General features: G+C 38.9%; 1 protein-coding gene across 1 annotated transcript in view; it reads right to left on the bottom strand.

The window, feature by feature from the left end:
• The window catches only part of LOC134539952 (outer dense fiber protein 2-like), an 89,352-nt gene extending 77,991 nt beyond the window's left edge, over positions 1-11,361 (bottom strand). Inside the window, exon 1 of the mRNA XM_063382375.1 lies at positions 11,094-11,361. Coding sequence (XP_063238445.1) covers positions 11,094-11,361 — 268 coding nt within the window. The remainder of the gene's footprint in view (positions 1-11,093) is intronic.
• Between the last annotated feature and the right edge of the window lie 10,736 nt (positions 11,362-22,097).

Genomic DNA, 22,097 nt, shown 5'->3' with positions numbered 1-22,097 from the left:
GCGAATCCCGATGATTCCGACAGATTTGCCTATATCCTTTAAAAGGTTACAGTTTCATGTGAAGATATCGTTTGCCCTTACGATAAATAAATCACAGGGACAAACCTTTTCGAATGTTGGCATCGACCTAAGAAAAGAGTGCTTATCTCATGGGCAATTATATGATGTCCTTTCTCGAGTAGGATCTCCTGAAAATCAATATGTTTTGTTATCACCTACAAATACCACTGCCAACATAGTGTACAGTGAAGCTTTAAGGTTAAAGTTTTGTGAAATAAAAGTAAGAACCAATAGAATTAAATAAAGCTTTAAATTAAAAATGTAAAAATTACAATGACTTAGAAAAACTCTTTAAAATAAATACACACACCTAAAACAACAAAAAAATAATAATTAAAAAACAACAAATAATATTAATAAAAAACCTAGGAAATTTAATTAGGTAGGATTAGATAAAAATGTAAAATGTTGTAAAAATGTAAATAAAAAAAATACTAAGGAATATGTGTACCTTAATAAAAAAAATATGAACAAATTCGGATTGTAAGTATACATAGATAATGTGATACTGTGTTTAAAAAATATAGAAATGAAACAACAAAAAATATAAATAAAAGGTATAAATATAAAAATAATCATGTCCACCCATGCGAAGCCGGGACGGGCCGCTAGTAGTGTAGGTACATTATAAAGAGGAAAGATCCTCGTGCCATGTCAAACGTAAACAAACCTATCATCCAAAGATAACCATAGCGCGCGTCGCGAGCATGGCTGTGCCAGGCGACATTCCGACCTCCATGGCAAAACAATTAAAGCGTTTTAAACAGAAGTATGAATAACATGGTCTATCAACTTTTAAAATTTAAAAAGAGGTTATTGTGGCATAATGATAATAGTTGGTCATACAGTATCGCAAAGTTTGTTGTAGTTATTGATATGTTCTTTAATATTGTAGGAAATACTTTTGTTCAATCATCAATAGTTTCCGCAGCGCATGCGATGTAAGATGTTTTATGGCATTATTTTTACACCTCGGGTTACGTTACTAAAGTTTATAAAGGATTCCTTATCTTTTCTAGCAATAAATATAGCCTATGTTACTCAGGGTGAATGTAGCTTTATAATGGTAAAAAAAATTTAGAAATCAGCACGGTAATTTTTGAGTTTATTCATTACAAACATACACACAAAAATACAAATCTTTCCTCTTTATAATATTAGTGTAGATTTTAATAAAAGCCTAAAGTAAAGATTATTTAACTGAATTTTAAAATTAATGTAATAATAAATTATTAATTAAATTACTTTGAAGTTAATTTTTTTCCCTGGCTCATCTGTTACGTAGTTTATTTACTTCGATTTTAGTGATATTTCAGTTATATCTTTATTTACGATGTAATCTTACCTTTATCGATGCATAAAATTAATAAACCTGATTTTAAAATTGGTTTGTCACGATTGTAGCTGAAAATATAGGTACCTGTGCACTCGGGCGAAAGGTATGCTAAAGAAGATAGCAATGTACTCTTAGGACTTAACCGAGTCATTCTGATACAACAAAAGTGTTGTACTTAAGCTTTGGAAACTAGTTGCCTAAAAATATTTTTTTTTTTGTAAAATTACAAGTTAAATTGTGTAAATTTTCTGCAGATCACTTTAAGGTGATCAAAACAGAGAAATATGTTGCAAAATTTACAAACTTTTCCTTAGTATTTTAGAACCAACTCCCCTATCTTATATGTATAAAAATTTCTCAATAAGCTTATTTTGTAATCTTTTTTTTTTAACGAGGTAAAGATAATATGGTCATTTTTCTTCCTAAAAAATATTCAGCTTTAGTCTCTTTTGACATAATTCTTGCAATTTTGAAATTAATTTATGTGTTTTTTTACATGCCACAAAAAATAATAGGCTCCATGCCGTGATATGATCCACCTTATCTATTGAGCTTGTGTAGATCTGATTTGTGTGATTCCGTGTCAAAATTAATATTGAAACAATAATATATTTAGAGATAGTAGTTTAAACGCATAGTATTATCAAGCCAATAAGTGTTTATTTAATGGTATTAAGTATCTTTCCGTCCAAATGGTATTTTAATACTAGTATATATGAGAGCCTGCAATTATGTGAGTTGAAGTTTCAAATAAACCTTCTGTATGTATATATTTTTATAAAACTCTACTTTAGAATACCCCTCTAAACTCTCTAAAAATTTGGTTTTCTTGATAACTAAACACTCAGATTTTTCGAATTATTTTCAGAATTTTATGGAAGGTAATTTGAAAGTAAAGAGTTTCAGGACAAAGATTAATCAAAAAATATAAACCACATAGCTCGTACCTGCTCTGACTTCGTGGTAGGGTTGAAAAATAAATTTATTTTAAATTTTTAAAAGAAGTTAAATAAACACTTATCTATACTAATACTATAAAGCTGAAGAGTTTGTTTGTTTGTTTGTTTGTTTGAACGCGCTAATCTCAGGAACCATGGGTCCGATTTGAAAATTTCTTTCAGTGTTGGATAGTACATTTATCGAGGAAGGCTATTTGCTATATTATATTATCAATAACATTAGGGATCCTTACTAAAAGTCCAATTTAGAATCAAATGCATTGGAGGGGGTAAGATACAACATGCAGTACACGTACGAAGTGTGTGTTGACAATGCCGCAGGTTTGCTAGAAGTTTATTTCCTATTGCCTATTAACATTGTTGCCACGCACTAGATGCCTTATCATTCTTAATTTTCCCATACAAGTAAAAAACACCCGTGTAATATTAACAACGAAGCAATCAGTACCCTCATAAGAGTTCAATTCGTATTTAAATACTTTTTATCACTTTAAATCGCAAACCTAAACAATTTTTTCCTCTCTCTGTGTTTAGTTTGTTTTTTTTCTTTTACTAGAAATGTTTTTATTATTTTTGATTAGTTTTCATTTTTCGGACCATCAATAAATTTCCTCTCCCGTTACAATTCTGACAAGGACTTGTATGTGTGTGTGTATATATATATATATATATATATATATATATATATATATAAGCGAAATACCACTCACTGACTCACTCATCACGAGATCTCTAATACTATACACCCGATTGACTTGATATTTAGCATAGTTACTCTGTTTGTGATGTAGACGCTCACTAAGAACGGATTCTGCGGAAATCCGATCCCAAGAGGAGTTTCGGGGGCGTAATATATCAAAATTTCCAGTTTTTGGTAGGAAATCACCATGGCAACGGCTGTTGCTTTGTTGATGCTTCATTTGTCTCTACGGCAACGACTATTTTATTGTTAGTGCATTCCTCATCACCGTTGAAATTTTGCGGGTACTTTAAATATCAAAAATTGTCTTTTTTTCCAAGTATATATATTTTACAGACTTGAAACTTCACAGTAATGTTCCAATGTTACACAGGATGACATTTTCCGAAAATTAGATCCCATGGGTGGTTAAAACCAGGCAACAGTAGGTACTTTGTCTTCATGAGAACAGGATTTAGAATTGTTCATGCCTTCTGCGTCTCCATGGCAACGGGCATCGTGCGGCAGTGGCGGACCCACAAGGAGGGGCATGTATAATGAGTGGTGCAAGAGTGATCTGCCTGTAGACTGCCGTAGCGAAGTACGGGTACATCAGTTGTACGTTGCGTGCACGAGTCGGGAAACCATCGGTGCTATTCATTTTCTCTCCGGTACATTATACAGCATTGTAATAAATTTTCACTGATTTTTTTAAATTTACCATTAATGTAAATGGGAGATGTGGCTTAATTTTTTTCCATTAATATAGCCGTGCGAAGCCGGGTCGGGCAGCTAGTTAACTTGATAAAATTACTTACGAACATCAAAGCACAGTTATGTAATAAATTGCATTCAAATAACGGGTAATTACACAAAATTAAAGAAGCATATTGGTAGTATATATTGGGGGCTCCTGCGGTAGGTTACAGACTGAGGTGTGAGGTGGGGTCAATGACCCACCATCATGACATCACGGTGGCCATCTTGAATGACCTTGACCTTGACATATTATCTTGATCTTGACCTTGACATTGACCTTTGAATTTGACCTTGAACTTTCCCTGGACCATTGACTCAGTCGCCATATTGAATTTCGCCATAATGAAATCTAACATCCCACTCCTCGATCGTTGCACTTTTCGTTACACCCAACATATTGGACATGTATGGCTCTAAAGATGCATTTATTGTTACGGTCACCATATTCGATACTAGAACTTTGTATTTTTCGATACAGCCAACATCTTGAATTCTAATGTCATCGATTACTGAAAACAAAAAGGCGCGGTACCCTCTAGTAAGTTATGTGTACTTGCGCACCTGGTATAGAGTATTGAAAATAAAGATGGAGGCAATACCCTCTAGCGGGTGATATTATTATTCCTTCAAATAATAATAATAAAAAAACAAATTTACAAGTCCGAATGTGTGTGTTACTTTTTATTTACCTTAATTAATTCTCGGTTCGGTAAATGCGTCGATAGCTACGAGGTCAAAGGCATTTGTTATACAACCCAGAGATCCGAGCTGTCATGGTTCGAATCACCGCAGTTCCAATATATTTTGTACAAAAATATTAAATTTAAAAAGGTCAATAAGGACCACAATATTATTGGCAGGTAATGTAACATCGACCCTACGTGACTGAGATAGAGCAATGTTTAGCTGTCAAGGAACAAACAGCAGAATCTAAGATGACGGTATCCAAGATAGCGGTCTCCAGCGAAACATAAAAACAAGTTGGTGGTCGTGAATTTATCGAAGAGGGCGGCCTCCAGCAGACGACAAAAATATGGTGGACATGACATTATATCTAGAAAGTGAATTTGACTAAGATACAAGATGGCGGCCGTAACAAAAACTCCAAGTTATAGAATACAAGATGGCAGCCGTAACTAAAATTGCAACGTTATAAAATCCAAGGTTACGATCATAACGAAAAGTGCAAAGATGGCCTCATACATTTCCAATATGGTGTGCGTATCGAAAAGTACAACGTTCGGGGAGTGGGATGACCGATTTCAAGTTGGCGAAATTCAAGATTGCGACAGAGGTCAAATATCAAGGTCAAAGTGTAGGTCAAGATCAAAGTCATAAGACAAGATCAAAGTCCAAGGTCAAAGGTAATGGTCAAGTTGACCCCACGTCACACTTCAGCCTGGAACCTGCCTAAAGAGCCCCCAATGTATACCACTCATAGTTATTAGAGAAAAAACAACATAACTGAGAGGGTTCGCTCACTAGGTGGCTGCAGAGAGTCCTCTGGAGGCTCTTCCGGTGTCTCTGGAGGCTCTTCTGGTGTCTCTGGAGGCTGTTCCGGGAGGAGTTCAGATGTTAACTCACTGTTGTCATCGTCCTCTTCCCGCACGGTGCTCTCTAAAGGTAAAGAAGAACACCCACTGTTAGACAAAATTCCTCTCACCACATGTCAGTGAAACTGCACCAGCTAGGACACACCATTAAGACGATTGAATCTATGGTCTTAGAAAAGGGCACAATTTTAGAAATTTCAGTACATTTAAAGTAATTTTTAACGAAGAACTAACTCGAAATAAACTAAGTATTCTTCATAATATCAAATAATTGGATCTTCGTATAACTACGCTGACTCCTGACTTCCGAGTTACATGTTACGGTGTAAACAAGGTAAACACACACACGGGAGAGAAAAATAGTTGTTTGCTTGAACGTCAAAAGTTTTCAATATTTTATTACTATTACATATCAGATTATTAGTGTGGGATCATGTTCAAATTAAGTGAATTTTAAACCGTAAACTTACGAAGATAGCTGTAAATTGATGAAGATACCTGAATAATTTGTAACTATTGTTCTTCGTAAATTTAGGTGAAACTTTCTAACAGCGCATGAGTCCACGATGGCTAGTACCATAAGAAATGCACTGAATGACCTAATAAGGCTTGTGTAGACTTCTTTTGAATATAGTCTGTGTCCAGGAATCATAATGGATTGCTCCTTTTTGAAGTTATACTTTTTAAGTTACGTTGAGGGTGAAATTTTAGTATGCAATGGAAATTCGACAAAAATACGCGCGCACCACACAACGGAAATTTAACAGGTTAAAATTCTAATGCGCATGCGCGTGTCTGCTATAGCCATGAACCGAAGTCGTCAAAATGGTGGACTCACATATGGAAGCATGCACCCATATTTATTCGTTTTCGTGAACACCGGGGGATGTACTTTTAGTATAAGTGAGTCAAATTAAACAATCCTGAAATAAACTTTGTTTACTTGAATATAAATTACAAGACAAAGACATCACTGCAACTGAAAACAAATACCTATAATTTATTAATTTGTTGCAACAAATATGGCGTCAAATAAAATTAACATTTTGGTGTTCTCTATGGCTTTTCGAACACTGCGCTAACTTTAATTTTTTTACTAAATTTTATTGTCCTAAGATACATTAAAAACAAATTATGACTTATAACATGTGTAAATAAGTACATGACCTATGATTTTTCATACCAAATGGCGCATCTTATCTTACAGAATGTAAGAACATTTGTAACTCTTTTTATTAATAAAATAACTAATTTCTATTTCACAAAAACCTTTAAATAATAGTATCTAAATCTCCTAAACACAACTACGTTTAAAATCGTTATTAATTTTGAAGTATTAGTCTTTTTGTATTTATTGAGTTTATTTTTGCTCTAAAGTATCTTTTTCTATTATGTTAACGTCGTATGGTCATGCACAAGCTTCGGGTGACAGGAGTTCCGGCACTGTAGTCGGCTACAAACGACCTGAGAACCGATTCAGAGCTCATTCATTTCCTGTCATTCCGGAGTGCAGGGATCGAACCCACGACCCTCGCCACATGAGCGCGGAGTCTTAGCGTTCACGGCTACCGAGGAAAGATTTCGTTTCTGAAATGAGGCCATATGTCTGAGTTGAAAACGCAACGAACATACTCATTGAGACAAAAAAAAAGAGCGAGAATTCGTTCAAGATGACTCCAATACTCAGTCTGCATTCACATCAGCCATCAGAACCCAGTCTGCAAGATGAATATATCTGTACACGTTAAGATTATGAACCAAGATACTAAAATCAACTAGCGCGAAAAAAAAAATGGTGTTTTCATGTTCAACAATATTATTACAATATAGAAGCTAAATGTCCAATAGTAAACGATACATATATAAAATACAGAAATGCGCTTAGGAAGTGTTGGCACACTTTATTACGATAATCTGACTAGGCCACCCTGTACTTATCTATAGATTCTCACCCATTTCCACTCTCGTATGTAACACTTCACTTGAATACACGTCAGTTATTGTTTTGCATTATTGCCAGAAAATGAACCGTAGCGACCTAGTAACGACATAAATTAAAATATTAGAGAATAAAATATGAACAACACAACCATTTATCCTTTAACAAGACACGATTTAGAAAATATCAAAAATTATTTTCGTATTCAACATGTTTAGAAAATAATTAAAATCTTTCCACGTGTATTTGAATAAAAACTCTTGTATTAGAAACAATACTCTCAAATAAGAGCACTTACGTTGATTTAGAGTATTTTTAGCTTAGATTTACACCTGACTTTGGGCTTCTACCCGATGACCAGGAGTTCTCCCTCCTTATTTCCTTCTTTCACAGCCTTAACCTTTCTACGTAGGAATCTCACACCCCTCACTTCCAATATCTTCACCTCAAGTCCATTCCACTCCAACTCTGTCATCACCAGGAACTAATGTGTCCTTTCTGTTCGCCTTAACTCCCCATGTACTCATGGTCGAACCTCCTACCTTTATCACCAGCTCCCTTCCACTCACTGAGTAAATAATTTTAAATGACTCAAGAATAATCTATCAAGAACTAATTATAGAAATAAAAAGTGAAAATGAGAATAAATTAGAGACACGTGAATCAACTTCAAAAAATAAAACATTAATTGTTTTCCTTTTTTGTAAAATGCTTACAATTAAATACAAAAAAAAGTTCATTGTTTGCAATAACTATATTCATGTAGTGATTGAAAGGTAATCTAGAAAGTTATTTGTTCTGATTAAATGATTAAAATGTTTAGTTATTATCAGATATTTAAAAAAAACAAATTTGTTTATTTGTATTAAAATATAATCTCTATATATTTTATAGAGCATTTGAAGACCATTGGTAATAAACTGTTGTAACTAAAGTTACATAAACGTTTTTTTGTACAATGTTGTAAAAAATCAGTTTGCATTTCAGTTAATAATTTAGTACTCGTAAATAAATTTTATAATTATAATTTGGCTACAGTATGTGCTATTGTTCTTCGTCTGTTATTGAATTTGAGAAGAATTACGGGAAGTCCAGGGCCTACAAGTAGTATAGAAAAAGGGCTCCTGCGCCAGGGTTCTGGGTGTGGAGCCTGAGGAGCCGACCGCCATATTGGGTTATAACATCACGGCGGCCATCTTGGATGGTTGTGACCTTGACCTTTGACCTTGACCTTGACCCCGACGGCCATTTTGGATCCGCCATCTTGGATACGCCATTTTGGATGACGTAATTGTGTTTTCTTGAAAATTCTGGTGATGTGTTTTCCGCCATATTGGATGATGACGTCAACGTTGCAATTTTCGTTACGGCCGCCATCTTTAACTTTTTTATTTATTATCTGATTTTAACGAATTTTTTTTAAAAATTTATAAAAAAATTCAAATGATAAAAATTTAATAAAAAATATTTAAAAAACAAACATTTACGACACGGAGTTCGGAGTCCTCGTTTCGAACCCGGTGAGGGCAAAAAATAAAAATGGCGACCGATCCTTCCCCCGTGGTGGGTGCTGGCAGACTGACCCCCACCACTTGTACCAATACGAACTTACACCCCCCTCCCCCCCTCTCCAGAAAAAAATTATTTTTTTCGCACATGACGATCCACCCCTGCCCCACCCCCTTATTTTAATTTTTATCGGAATAACCACCCCTCCACTACTACTCTAGTTTTTTTCCCTTCCCTCCCTCACTTTACCGACATTCCCACCCCTACCCCTCTCACCCCTAATTTGTTTTAAAGTATAAATACCGGCCGCAGGACCCAGGAGCCGTCATTTTTTGCCTCAGTTCCTCCTCCGTCGACGCCGAGTACCTACTTACTTCGTGCCGCGGAGACGGATTTTTGTTTTTTCATGTAATAAATATAATCATGGTTTCGCTTGCCGAAATGCATGAATTCATTGCTGAAATAATCACAGGATATGAAGGGATGTCGTTCGATCAAATTCGTCAATCGCTAACTGCAACCATCTTAAGTACTCTTGAAGCATTTCCCGGAAGCGAGGAATTCATTCTGTACCTACACCACCGCATCCTACGTACGGTGGAGGCGGCTATAGAGCTCCAGCAGCAGCAGCAGCAGCAAGATGCACAAGACTCCGGCATCGAAGAGTGAGGCACCATCGTCGCGGCATCCTCGTAACAAATCCAGCAACATCAACATGTCGACGACGGAGGCGGCGGTGGGTGACCGCGTCGACGAGGGTCGTCGTCGGAGCCCATCGATGTCGCCATCGTCCGACACGTTTTGGACATTTTTCGCAGAGGGGCCGTGGCAGCCGCACGTCCCAAACGAGGACGTCTCAGCCGTCGTGTCGCGACAGCTGCCTCGGAGATCGTCAACGTGGTTCGCCCAGAGGACATCTTCTATCAGGTACCCAGACTTTGTCGACCACGTCGGCGACGTCGACGTCGACGACGAATACGATGACGAAGATGACACCACGTGGTGCTGGGACCTCTGTCCGGACCCACGCCCTCACGAGACTGAAAAGTGTGCCCTGTGCGACATCGGTCAAGAAAACTATTCTTTCGTACGATCAGGACAGCAGTGTGTTCAATATCAAGTGTTTTATTACGGTTACACTACCGACGTGTTCGCCACGGACATTACGTATTTTGAATCGTGCCGTGAAAACACGCACTTTAGGCTTAAATGGGATTTCAAGGATCCCTTCGGTACCGTGAAACCTATAATTGCATATGACTGTACGAACCCAAATTGTGTAATCAAACTATGCCATCCGCAAGCGTATTTTCCGTGTTCGATTGATGAACTAAAGACATCGAAAATCGGTAATCGTAAATATCGCTACAGTGAACAGTGCGTTGGACTAAAACATTGTAGGTACATGTACCACGATGATTTAGGTTATTGTTCAAAGTTTGAGACACCTTGCTGTCGTGAACTGTGCCCCGTGGCCAGATCAAAACTATTGTGTGACGCTAACTTTAACGCGGCAATGCATATTCATAGGCAATGCAAAAATCAACCATCATATACTTTATAAATATTATTTTGATGTTGTATAGTTGATGCAGTGTATATTTTTAATCAAAACGTGAACGAAAAAAAAAATAGTAATGTTCTTTATAATTATTATTATTATTTTGTTTTTTGTATTTTTGTAAAAAAATTTGTAATCAAGAATTTTTTTTATAAATATATATCTACAAAACTAGATTTTAAACAAATCTTATAATGTTTTCGTTGTTAAAGTATGTATTTAAAAAAATTTGTTAAACAAATGAATATAAAAAAAAATCTACGTCTACTCGGCACGAAGAAGGTACTCGGAAGGGGGGGAGGGGGAACTGGGGCAAAAAACTAATGTATATATATGTATGTATGAAAACGCAGAGAAAAAAAAATAAAAATAATTTAATGTTTGTGTTTTATCATAATAATAAATCCCCCAAGTCACTATACACACACAACATTTAAAAAAAAAAATTTAAAAAAATATCTCTTCATGTCTATACTTGGAAAAAAAATATCATTTCATCATTTTACTTGAAAAAACATAGCAGTTCACCTTTATACTTGGAAAAAAAATTTATAACAGTACATCTTTATACTTGTAAAAACATTATACATCTTTATACTTGTAAAAAAATTCATTCTTTATGACTATACTTGTAAAGAAAATTAATTCTTTATAACTTTATACTTGGAATAAATATTAAAAGTTATTCTTTATAAAATAATTTTGTAATATATTGTTAGCACGTGGCGAACAGCACACGTGTCCTTGAAGGGACATCAGGTCTGTGCCCCAGCGCCGTGTCCCACGGTTCGGCGAGCGGCATGGAGGGGGAAGATGCACCTGCATGGAGCAGGGGAGAGAAGGGTATATTTTTGCAAAGTAAGATCTTCACCACCTCCACCCTGCCACCACCGCTGCGGCCAGGGGACGCCAGGCCCCAAGACTGGTAGAGAAGAAGGTTGGGCCGTCTCGCCTGTTTTGAGTAACGGTACCCCGGAGGGTCGCGCGTGACTTCACCGCGGCGCATCCCTCTCCGAGTCTAGGGCTGACTGCCACGCATTGCCAGTTCCAGACCGCGATTTTTACCCGCCTTACTTCGGCATGAGTTCGTAGTTAGATCGGAGTGGTTTAAAATTATATTTATTTATAGTAGTTTCCTTATCCTACTTATGTTTCGGAGTTTAATGGTATTACAACCGCACAAACGGGAGAGCTGCGAGTTTTTTGTTGCTGCGATCAGTAGTCGCACGCCGTAGTGGATTTTTTTCGTGCTTCGTCGTGGATGTGACTGTGTAATAAAAATGCCCGCTTGTGCAGTTGCGACCTGCAGAAACGTTTCAGGTCGTGGTGACAGTGCGTTATGTTTTTATAGATTTCCTGAAGATCCAGACATTTCAATAAAGTGGGTGTTAGCTTGCAAGAGAAAAGACAAGTTCAATCCGAGGAATGTTAGCATTTGTTCGGATCACTTCGTTTCCGAGGACTTTGAAAGAGACCTACAAGCGGAACTGACCGGTCAGAAGAGAAGAAAAGTCTTGAAAAAATGTTCTGTGCCACATGCAAACATACCTAATAAAACTGAATGCACTTCAGACTATAGAGGAAAACGTCTTCGTTCGCGAAGCGTGAAGAGGAAGCTTGTGGAAGAATTACACAAATCTGTAAAGGCACGAAAATCGGACGATTCGGTGCATTGTAACACTGTACATGATGAACAAAAAACTCCGAATTGTCAGTTAGTTGCAGAAGACGATGTGAACTCAGAGGCTTATTTGTCAGCGAAAATGCAAGCCATGGAAAATGAAATATTGATATTAAAAATGAAAGTATCTGACCTGGAAAATGAAATAATACGGAGGCGAGAATCTGAAAAGCGCTTGGAAATGGAAAACAAAATGTTGAAACAACAGTTATTGAAAATTAAAATTCTGCATAAGCGATGTCCAAAATTAGTTAAAACTGAATTGCGGAATATTTTGAAAAATGTTTTCACGCCAAAACAAATTGAAAGATTCATAACCAAAAAGAAATGCTGCTGGGGAAAAGAAGACATAGCAGCAGCAATTACTCTAAGATCAATTTCTCGGAAAGCCTATCTTTACATGAAAAATAAAGTAGGCTTGCCACTTCCGGGATTGTCAACTCTTCGAAAATGGACAAGGAATTTAAAATGTATGCCAGGAATTCAAACTGAAGTGTTAGCAGTCCTTGAAGCTACGACTAAAATCATGACTGAAACAGAGCGCATAACAATTCTGTCATTTGACGAGATGAGCGTAGATTCAAGATTATGTTACGACCAAAGTGACGATAGAATACTTGGGCCAAATATAAACGCACAAGTAATAATGGCTCGAGGACTAGCTTCAAAGTGGAAACAGCCAATATTTTACGACTTCGATAGAAAGATAACAAAAAAACCTCCTTTCCATGTTATAAGAGCGCTCGAGGAACGGTCATTTTGTGTCGTTGCGATGGTCAGTGACATGGGCGGAAGTAATATAGGCTTGTGGAAAGAACTAAATATAACACCAGCTAGTACAACGTTTGAAAATCCCCATAGTAGCCACCCTGTGTGGGTTTTTGCAGACATGCCACATGCCATTAAGTTGTTGAGAAATAATTTTTTGGATTATGGAATACAGCTCCCTTGTGGAACAGTTATTAGGAAAGATCATGTGCAAGCCATAATTGAAAACACAGAATTGAAATTGTCTCCAAAACTTACTCCTCTTCATATTCAGCTAAAAGGGAACACTCGCCAGAAAGTAAAATTTGCTGTTCAGCTGTTTTCGCATCACACAGCGACACGGCTTTCCTTGAAATATCCTGAACATCCAGAAATCTGTAACTTCTTTGAATTAGTTGACAAGTTTTTTGATGTTATGAATTCAAGATTTATTCACGATAAATGTAAGCCGTGGCACAGTGCTTTTGGTTTTCGAATTGAAGAACAATTGTCAATAATTACAGAAATGGAGGCGATGGTTCTTAACATGAGAATCGTAGGTCACAAAACATTGATGCCATTTCAGAAAGGTTTATTAATTTCTGTGCGATCTGTAATTGGTCTACACAATTATCTTCAGAAAAATAACTCACTGAAATACATCATAACTTGTCGCTTAAACCAGGACTTACTTGAAAGTTTTTTTTCGCGCCTCAGAAGCATCGGCGGTACTTACGATAACACTACACCAACAGATTTCAAGTACAGGTTCAGACAAATGTTACTAGGATCTGAACTTCCTCTGCCACAAGGCGCATGTGTTGAAGACGATAGTTTGAAGCAAAAACCATATCTGACCAGCCAGATGTTCACCGAATTGAATTTAAACATTCCAGAAAACAAGAACGAAGAAAACGAGGCGGTTCAAGATGATTTGTTCACGCCCTTGACTACGTCATGGGAAGAGAATGAAGCATTAAGATATGTAGCTGGATATTTGATTCATGCAAGCGAGGACGCTAATCTAAAAAGTATTGAAGAAACAGAAAACAAAGGTAATTATCATAATTTTATTTGTTGCTATGATTTATTTTATTTTATTCTCTGTTTACTGTAGGATTGTGTGTTTTGATTTTTATAGATGGATGGATAGAAATACTGAGTCGCGGAAAATTGACTGTCCCGTCATCAAAATTTGTGAAAACTGTACAGCATGCTGAAGAAATATTTAAAACACATCACGGGTTAGGATTACAGAACGGAAAAGGTGTTGTGCGAAACTTTTTCGTGAAACTAGTAGAACATTTTCCAGATGTTAACAAAAAAGTTTTAATGAAGTTTGCAAGAACCAGAACTTTTATTAGACTTCGGCATTTAAATCGTCAAGCAAAAATTGCAAGCACGGAAAAGAAAATGCAGAAGAAGCTTGCACAGCTTGTTCAGAAAACCAGAAATTAAGGTAACTGATATATTAATATTCGTCAATGTGCTTGTTTGAGTGACAAAATGTTATAACTGCATGCATATGAGCAATATACAATGGTATGCGCATTTTTCGAGCCATGGTTTATTTCTTTTTCTAGTCAATTTATGCACTCCCGTCTCGTGTTCATATCAGTAAGGCCGAATTGGTAATAAACACAGCGTGTAGTTTCTACACTACTTAAAAATGAACGTCTTAGTCTACAATATAGTAAATTATTAGATTATTGGTATTTGTATGACCGTCTTCAGAAATGCTCACTTAGTCACTTTAGGAGTATCCTTAAAATAAGTTTCAAACATACATAGTATAATTATAATATAATATAATTACCTTGCAAACAAAAAAACAAATACGAGTAGGTATTATTAGAATTTGTCCGACGAATCGCTTGCACGAGCATGAAACACGATGCGCATGAAACTGTTATTATGTATATATACTCGTAACAAAGTTATTTATTTTTCCTCTCCAAATTGTGACAGCCACATAACTGTGTGAGATATAAAGAAACTGTTTGATATATGTTCCAACACAGTAGCTGTATCGGCGTGAAAACGAGTGAAAGATGTAGGTTTTGCCCTTAGCTGAGAGCTCAGCTGGCCGGTTCCTGCGCCGCAGTGACGTCACGAGCAGCCCTTGGAAGTACCGTTACTCAAACCGGCCCTCTCGGGCCAACCTCCTTCTCTACCAGTCTTCTCTACCAGTCTTGGCCAGGCCCTCACCACCGCCAAGGGCGCTGTGGAGGGGGTAAAAGCAGCCTCATTGTCCCGTCGACCGCGTAACGGAGCGGCCGTGCTTCTTGCACGCTCCCCGCATGATGCATATATATACACGTACAGAAATAAAAAAAATACAATTTATTACATACAAAGATTTATTTATACAAAATAAGCATTACACACACAAGCTTTTAAATTTTTTTTACACAAACTCATTGTTTTAAAATATCCTTTTCATCAATCCACGAGTCAAACTCTGGTCCATGATGCAACCATTGTATTAAGGCCTTACCCTTCTTACGCCGTAACACTTTTTCAACGAGAAAAGTATCTGGAAATTTAGTTTTCATAATCTCTTCTCCATAAAACGCACCTGTTATACGTTTTCCTTTCAGATCCTCGAGAAAATAAGTACGTGGCTACGTATTTTTTATTCTACATACACGAAATAATTCTCCAGTCCAATTTCCCTTGTAAGGTCTGTGAAAAATTCCGCGATTTTTCGAAATCCGCACAATGTCGTCGATATTCGCTTTTTTCTTTCGCGAATCTAGTATATTCGTCTTGGAGTACACAGTTCGAAGCAGTCGATTTTCCTTTACGTCCTTCGGCTTGAGTTTCGTTGTAGAATGCACAGTAGAATTGTATTCTCGTACTAGTTTAGGAAGTAAACTCAGCCACTTGTAATTACCGTTCGCTGTAAAATTCCTATACAGTTTATTCTTCATCGTACGAATCACACGTTCCGCCATTGATGCTTTGACACAGCTAAACGTAGAATAATGCGTAATGTCAAACTTTTTCATCAATGCCTTGAATGATGAATTGTAGAATTCTTTCCCGTCGTCCGTCTGCAGTAACGAAGGTCTTCGTTTATGTTTCAAAATATTCGCCATGGCACTCGTAACTTCCACAGCGGTTTTCCTTTTTAAGGGTCTAGCCCACAGGAACTTTGAATAGGTGTCTATGACTATGAGAATGTACCTGTAGCCCTTGTTCACACGCGAATTTCGCACATTTCGAGCAGATCAGACTGCCAATTGTCGTCCAATCCGTTGATTTTGATTTTTCGACATGGATAGTTACGTATTGCGGGTTTATGCAACTCGCCCGCAATGGCAAACTTTGACATGATCACTATTCAATATATCCTGCTTCCCGTTATTCCTCAAGTATGGAAGGGATTTCGTTGGTGTGCGAATTATTTACCACGCTCTGTGATGCCTGCAGCAGTCTAAGACGATCAACTAATTCATTGGGGACGTCCCAATATACATAGTCCAATTTTCTACCAGTGTCGAGTTTATAAAGTCCGGCCCCTTCGATGTCTAAAAAAAGACTAGCTATCAAAGGATACTTCTCATGTTCATAATCTTTGAATCGACCCGTTTTCGGGTCATTTTTCGCTTAAACGGCGTTGGAAGCATCTAGCAATTTTTTATATTCACGCAAATCCACCTCTGAATAGCGCCGCGGTTTTTTACGAAACAAAAGTTCGCATAAACCACGAGTAAGTTTTATCACCTCTTTTCCACATTCAATATTATCGCCGGACACGAAATGAACCTCCTTCAAACCAAGGACCCATTTACTACCTCGTTTATGCACGCCATACGTCACGTCGCTGTTTCGAGGCACAGAGGTGGCCAGGTACTCGCTAGCGAGAGGACCGACTTCGAAACCTTTTTTATTTCGAGGTTTCTTCCTAAGAGTTCGACCGACACGAACTTCGTCTTCGCTAGTAGATACGTTGGTATCGTCTGTTAATTGTGGACTTCGCTTTCGTTTGCCCGTGGACGTAGTTGACGGCTCTTCTTTTACTTCGATTTTAGTCGGTTTCTCGTTTTCGACGCCCCCTAGCCTGGCTATGAAGCTATCGAGACGGGCACTCAAGGGCTTCAATTTTTCCTCTCTGCGAACCTCGTCGCTTAATCTGTGTTGCTTGGCAACCAAGTACTTTGTTCGTATGGCCTCGATGACATCGTGCAGTTTCTTAGCCAAATCGGTGTTAACATCCATAATTTTTTTCTTATCTCGAAGCACCTTTAGACACCAGACGTGAATTAAGTTTTGACAGAAGAGACTTTAGGTCGTCGCGTCTTTGTGCATTCGAAACTTCGATCATGTCACGAATTCGAGAATCCGAAGCTTCCACGCGCTGGTCTATGGCTACGAGATACACTATTATTTCGTCTTTTGCTCGTTTTATTTCCTGGCCGAGTAGCGAAATGTATTTACGTATTTCAGCACCGTGTTTCACGGTGCATAGTTCGGTACGCGGAGCTCGACTGCTACGTCCAAATTTAGAAATGCTATGATTCATGTTTGACGATAAACTGATCGAAACCCTGTCTGTACCTGCCCTTATATAGCGGCCAGTCCTTTACGATGACTAGGAATCCGTGTTCGTCTTTCCAACACAAGGAACACATTTCTTTGAATTCCTGAAACGACATGTCGGTGTTTACGTGATCGTCGTAAGCGTGGCGTAAATTAAGTTCGTCCATGCGAAACAAAACTATGACATTCACATTATCTCGCAGCAAATGTTTGGGTATTCTACCGTACGTCTGACACAGGTATACGCAGTCTACCTTGGCGTGTCTGCCCATGGAAAAGTACTCTTGTATTATGCCTTGCTTCTCACAAGCCACATCATCGAACACAAACACGGAATTAGGCTTTGCTTCGTCGGTAGACACCACATCGGTATTATTTCTAGACGGAAAATACTCCAGACCATCCACCGAGCGTAGAACAGCGGCCAAGCGCTGGTACTTTGGCTGTTGCAACGACTTGGAATACAAGTAAACGTTCTTGAACCGAAGACCGTTTGGCTCCTCCAGTAAACTCAGTAAAACACACGTTTTACCGCAGTTTGACGGTCCTGCTATGATGCAACATACGGTGGACGGTAATAATATACTATATCGTGATTCACGACCGATAGTTTCATCGTCCTGCGTAATGCACACTGGTAAACAAACATCCTGCTTGACTACCTCCATCGTACTAACGAAAATTTTATAAGAGCAATCGTATTTATTGATTTTAGGTCAGTTGCATGTAATGTCTCGAAGAGGCAGGAACAAACAACACATCGGCGCGGGACTCGTAAACTCTCTGATAAACAATCTACCATTCGAGCTACACATTCCCGGCTACAGATTTTGCGGCCCCGGCACAAAACTAGCGAAAAGGTTAGCTCGCGGTGACGTGGGCATTAATTCTCTCGACGAAAAGTCCAAGCAGCACGATATCGCATATTCGTTAAGCAAGGATCTGGAATCTAGGCACAGAGCAGATCAGATATTGGCACAGGAAGCCGAAGATATAAGCAAATCGCCGGACGCGGGACTAGGAGAGAAAATCGCAGCGTGGGGCGTATCTAAAATCATGAAGGCAAAGACGAAATTAGGAATAGGTGCTCGTCGGCGGACCAGGTCTCGCAAGACCAAGAAGCGCAAGATACAAAGATCCAATAAGAAAAAGGGCGGATTTTTACCGCTGCTGGTGCCTGCTATAGGTGCACTAGGCGGGATCGCAGCAGCCGCGGCAAATATTGCTAGAGCAGTCAACACTAGCAAGAACCAGCGAAAGCAGTTGGAGGAAGCACGTAGACATAATTCAAGCATGGAAGCCATTGCCATCGGTAAAAATAAACGGCGCAGGACTGTACCTACGGCCTCACAAGGCAGGCCGAGGCATGAAAAAGAAACGTGTAAAGAGAAAATCCTAAGTTCCCTACCGAAACGACCGCTCACCAACGTAGATTTAATAAAGTACGCACGCAAACTTAAAATACCAAACTTTCGTGGCGTGTTTATGCGAGACACTTTGCCCAGCAAGCCAAAAACGCACGAACGCGCCATAAATAATTTAGACACGTCGGCGGGTCGCGGCACGCACTGGGTGGCCTATTAAAGACGGGAAAAAAGCTACTTACTACGACAGTTTCGGTAATTTGAGACCTCCGCCTGAACTGCGACAGTACCTGGGTCGGACCACAATTAATTTTTTTACAATTACGAAACGGAACAGAGGCCTAATCAAACAATTTGCGGACACTTGTGCCTGAGATTTCTGACCAAATATGAAGTATGAAAAACAAGTATATTTTTTCTTATATAAAATAAACGTACAGTAGCGAAAATCAATCAGTCATGTCCGTAACACTCATATTGACAGGTCGTAGCTCGAAGCTACGAGCCACATTCTACCCGCCGCTGGACTTGAACGGAGAATGGATCATCGGACTCGTAGATTTTCAAACTTATAATGCCATACCAAACATTGACGAAGAAAACTGCAAAATGTGCCTCTTGAAAAGTGATGGAACATCAGCTCGGGAAGTTGCCATACCTACCGGCGCATACGAGTTGAGCGATATTACAAATTACATCAAGCAAGCGTTGACTCCAAACACAATTTTCGAATTGCGAGATAATCCAAACACGCTACAGTGCGAACTTTACTGCAGTGAAAATGTCGACTTTACGAAACCTGGCACCATAGGTACCATGCTCGGATTCGAACCGAAAATATATGCAGCCAAGACCTTGCACGTCTCCACGCGACCTGTAAATATCATGTCGACAAATGTAATACGCATAAACTGTAATTTGGCAAGTGGAACGTACCTCAACGGAAGACTAAACAACATGCTACACGAGTTTTCGCCAACGGTTCCGCCCGGATATAAACTGGTCGAAGTACCGCAAAGTATCATTTACGCCCCTGTGCTCGCCAAAACAGTACACGAAGCGGTAGTCGACATTGTCGATCAAAACGATAAACTAGTAAATTTTAGAAATGAAGAAATTACACTACGTTTACACTTGAAGCGATGGGACTGATTTTCAAGACCTATAAATCAAATAAGCGACACGAACCCAGGACCAGTCTGTTGCGAGGTCACGGCGCGTTAACACCTCTTAACGTTAAGTATCTCCGCAGTTTAGGCTACAAAGTTCACAAGCATGGAAGATTATTTAAGCGTGTCAGAAAAAGCTCAGTTTAGCGACGATGTAAATAAATTTGAATATCACTGCTACGCACCCTACCTCCAAGGGCTGTATATGCCCGGTAGGGAAATACGCATCCCGGTACAGAAACAAGACGTTTATACTCTACCCTGCCAGTCGTTTATTCATATAAGAGGCACGCTGACAAAGGCGGACGGAACACATCCCACAACTGCGTATTTCGGACGAAACGGAATATTGCATTTATTCGAACGAGTTATTTTCGAATTGAATAATATTGCGATCGATGAATCGTGGGACTTGGGCATTACCGCCACGATGAAAAATTACCTGTCTCTAACACCGAACGAACTGAGCGCGACCAAAATCGCGGGTTTTGGAATGGAACCCGATTTCAAAATTCCCATCTACGAATCTGGAAAATTCGAAGTTAGCATACCGCTTTCGATGCTTCTTGGCTTCGAGGAGGATTACAAGAAAATATTAATTCAAGCCCGCCAAGAACTCGTGTTAATTCTAGCGACAACGCACCTGAATGCTGTCGTGGGAGCACCCAGAAACGTCCCCCAGCCGGTCGCAGTCACCGTCACGAGCACCGATTGGATTGTTCCGCACATAACCGTCAGCACGAAGGAAGGAGTCAGACTTTTAAGTTACGTCAAAAAGGACAAGACGGTCGAAATTGCGTTCAGGAGCTGGAATCTCATAACGCGCCCCTTACTGACCCAGAATAGACGCAATCACTGGGTCGTCAAGACGTCGAGCAGTACAGAAAAACCTATATATATAATATTAGCTTTGCAGACAGACAGACAAATGAACATCAAGACTGACAGATAGGTTTTTGACCACTGTTTTATGGAAAATGTAAAATTATTTTTAAACAGTGAAAGTTGCCCGTACGTGGACATGAACATTGATTTTGAAAATGGCGGTATTTCCTTGCCGTATCACATGTACACGCAGTTCCAATCTTCGTACCACGGACGAGAATCGCACCCGATCCTGAGTCCAGACACATACAAATCAGTGGCTCCGCTAATCGTATTTGACGTGAGCAAACAAGACGAATCGATTCGCAGTTCTATGATTGATTGTCGATTGGAAATTTCCACGAAAGATGACGTACCGCCACTCACAACGGCGTTCTGTCTAATCCTACACGACAGAGTAATTAATTACGATGCGTTTTCAGGCCTCGTGAAAATATTGAACTAGATAAAAAAACATATAAATACGACTGCATGTATCATTACATCATCAGTTGGTCTCAGGATGTACTGCAACCTGCAGGGGTTCCAGAGCCAAAATGGATTCGTGCTCAAGGAAATTGCCATCACTCATGACGGCTGGACTCGAACCCGCAGCTTCCGACCCCCGTATCCGTGGAAACTACTTGACGAAAAAAGCAAACGGTCGAACAAATGGTTATGTAAATACTACCATGGCCTAGAGTGGGACGAAGGAAAAATTCCGTACCACCAAGTGAAAAACACACTTCAAGATTTACTACTGCAAAATCCACGTGGTATAATATACGTTGCCGGACCTGAACAGAAGAAATGGCTACGAGAACTGTGTGACGACGGAGCAGCTGAAATCGTAGATATACAGACCGACTACGGCTGTCCTTCCTGCGCAAACTCTGTTCAATGTACGAAGCTAAGCATCCAAACGACAAGTTTGAACGTGTCTGTGCCTGCACAAACTCGCAGCTAATGCAGAAATGGCACGCACAGCAGGAATAATTTGTTTTTTAAATATTGGCAAACCCAATTTTTTTTATTTGTCTAATAGTGGCCCACCTGAATTTTATTTTTTTTTTTTTGGTATAAATAGTTCGAAAATTGAGCTCTATCAATCAGTTGACGTTCGGACACGATGACGCCATTCCAGCCGGAAACCGAGTACCTGAGTGCTAAACCAGACTACAGCTGTATTTAATACAGTTTTCTGGACGAAGAAGAAAATTTACGCACTTATACGGAAATATGTTACGGCAGAGTATTACATTTCCTAAAGGCTCATTCGCCACGCAGTTATGAGCCATTCCAACAACAAATAAACTGTTGCGGGGCGGAAAAGTGCGTCGTGTTTAACCTCAGACCAACAACCGTGTTTCCA

This window comes from Bacillus rossius, chromosome 1 (assembly GCF_032445375.1).
Source record: "Bacillus rossius redtenbacheri isolate Brsri chromosome 1, Brsri_v3, whole genome shotgun sequence".
Taxonomy (NCBI): Eukaryota; Metazoa; Arthropoda; class Insecta; order Phasmatodea; family Bacillidae; genus Bacillus; species Bacillus rossius.
This window is presented reverse-complemented; position numbering and strand designations above follow the sequence as displayed.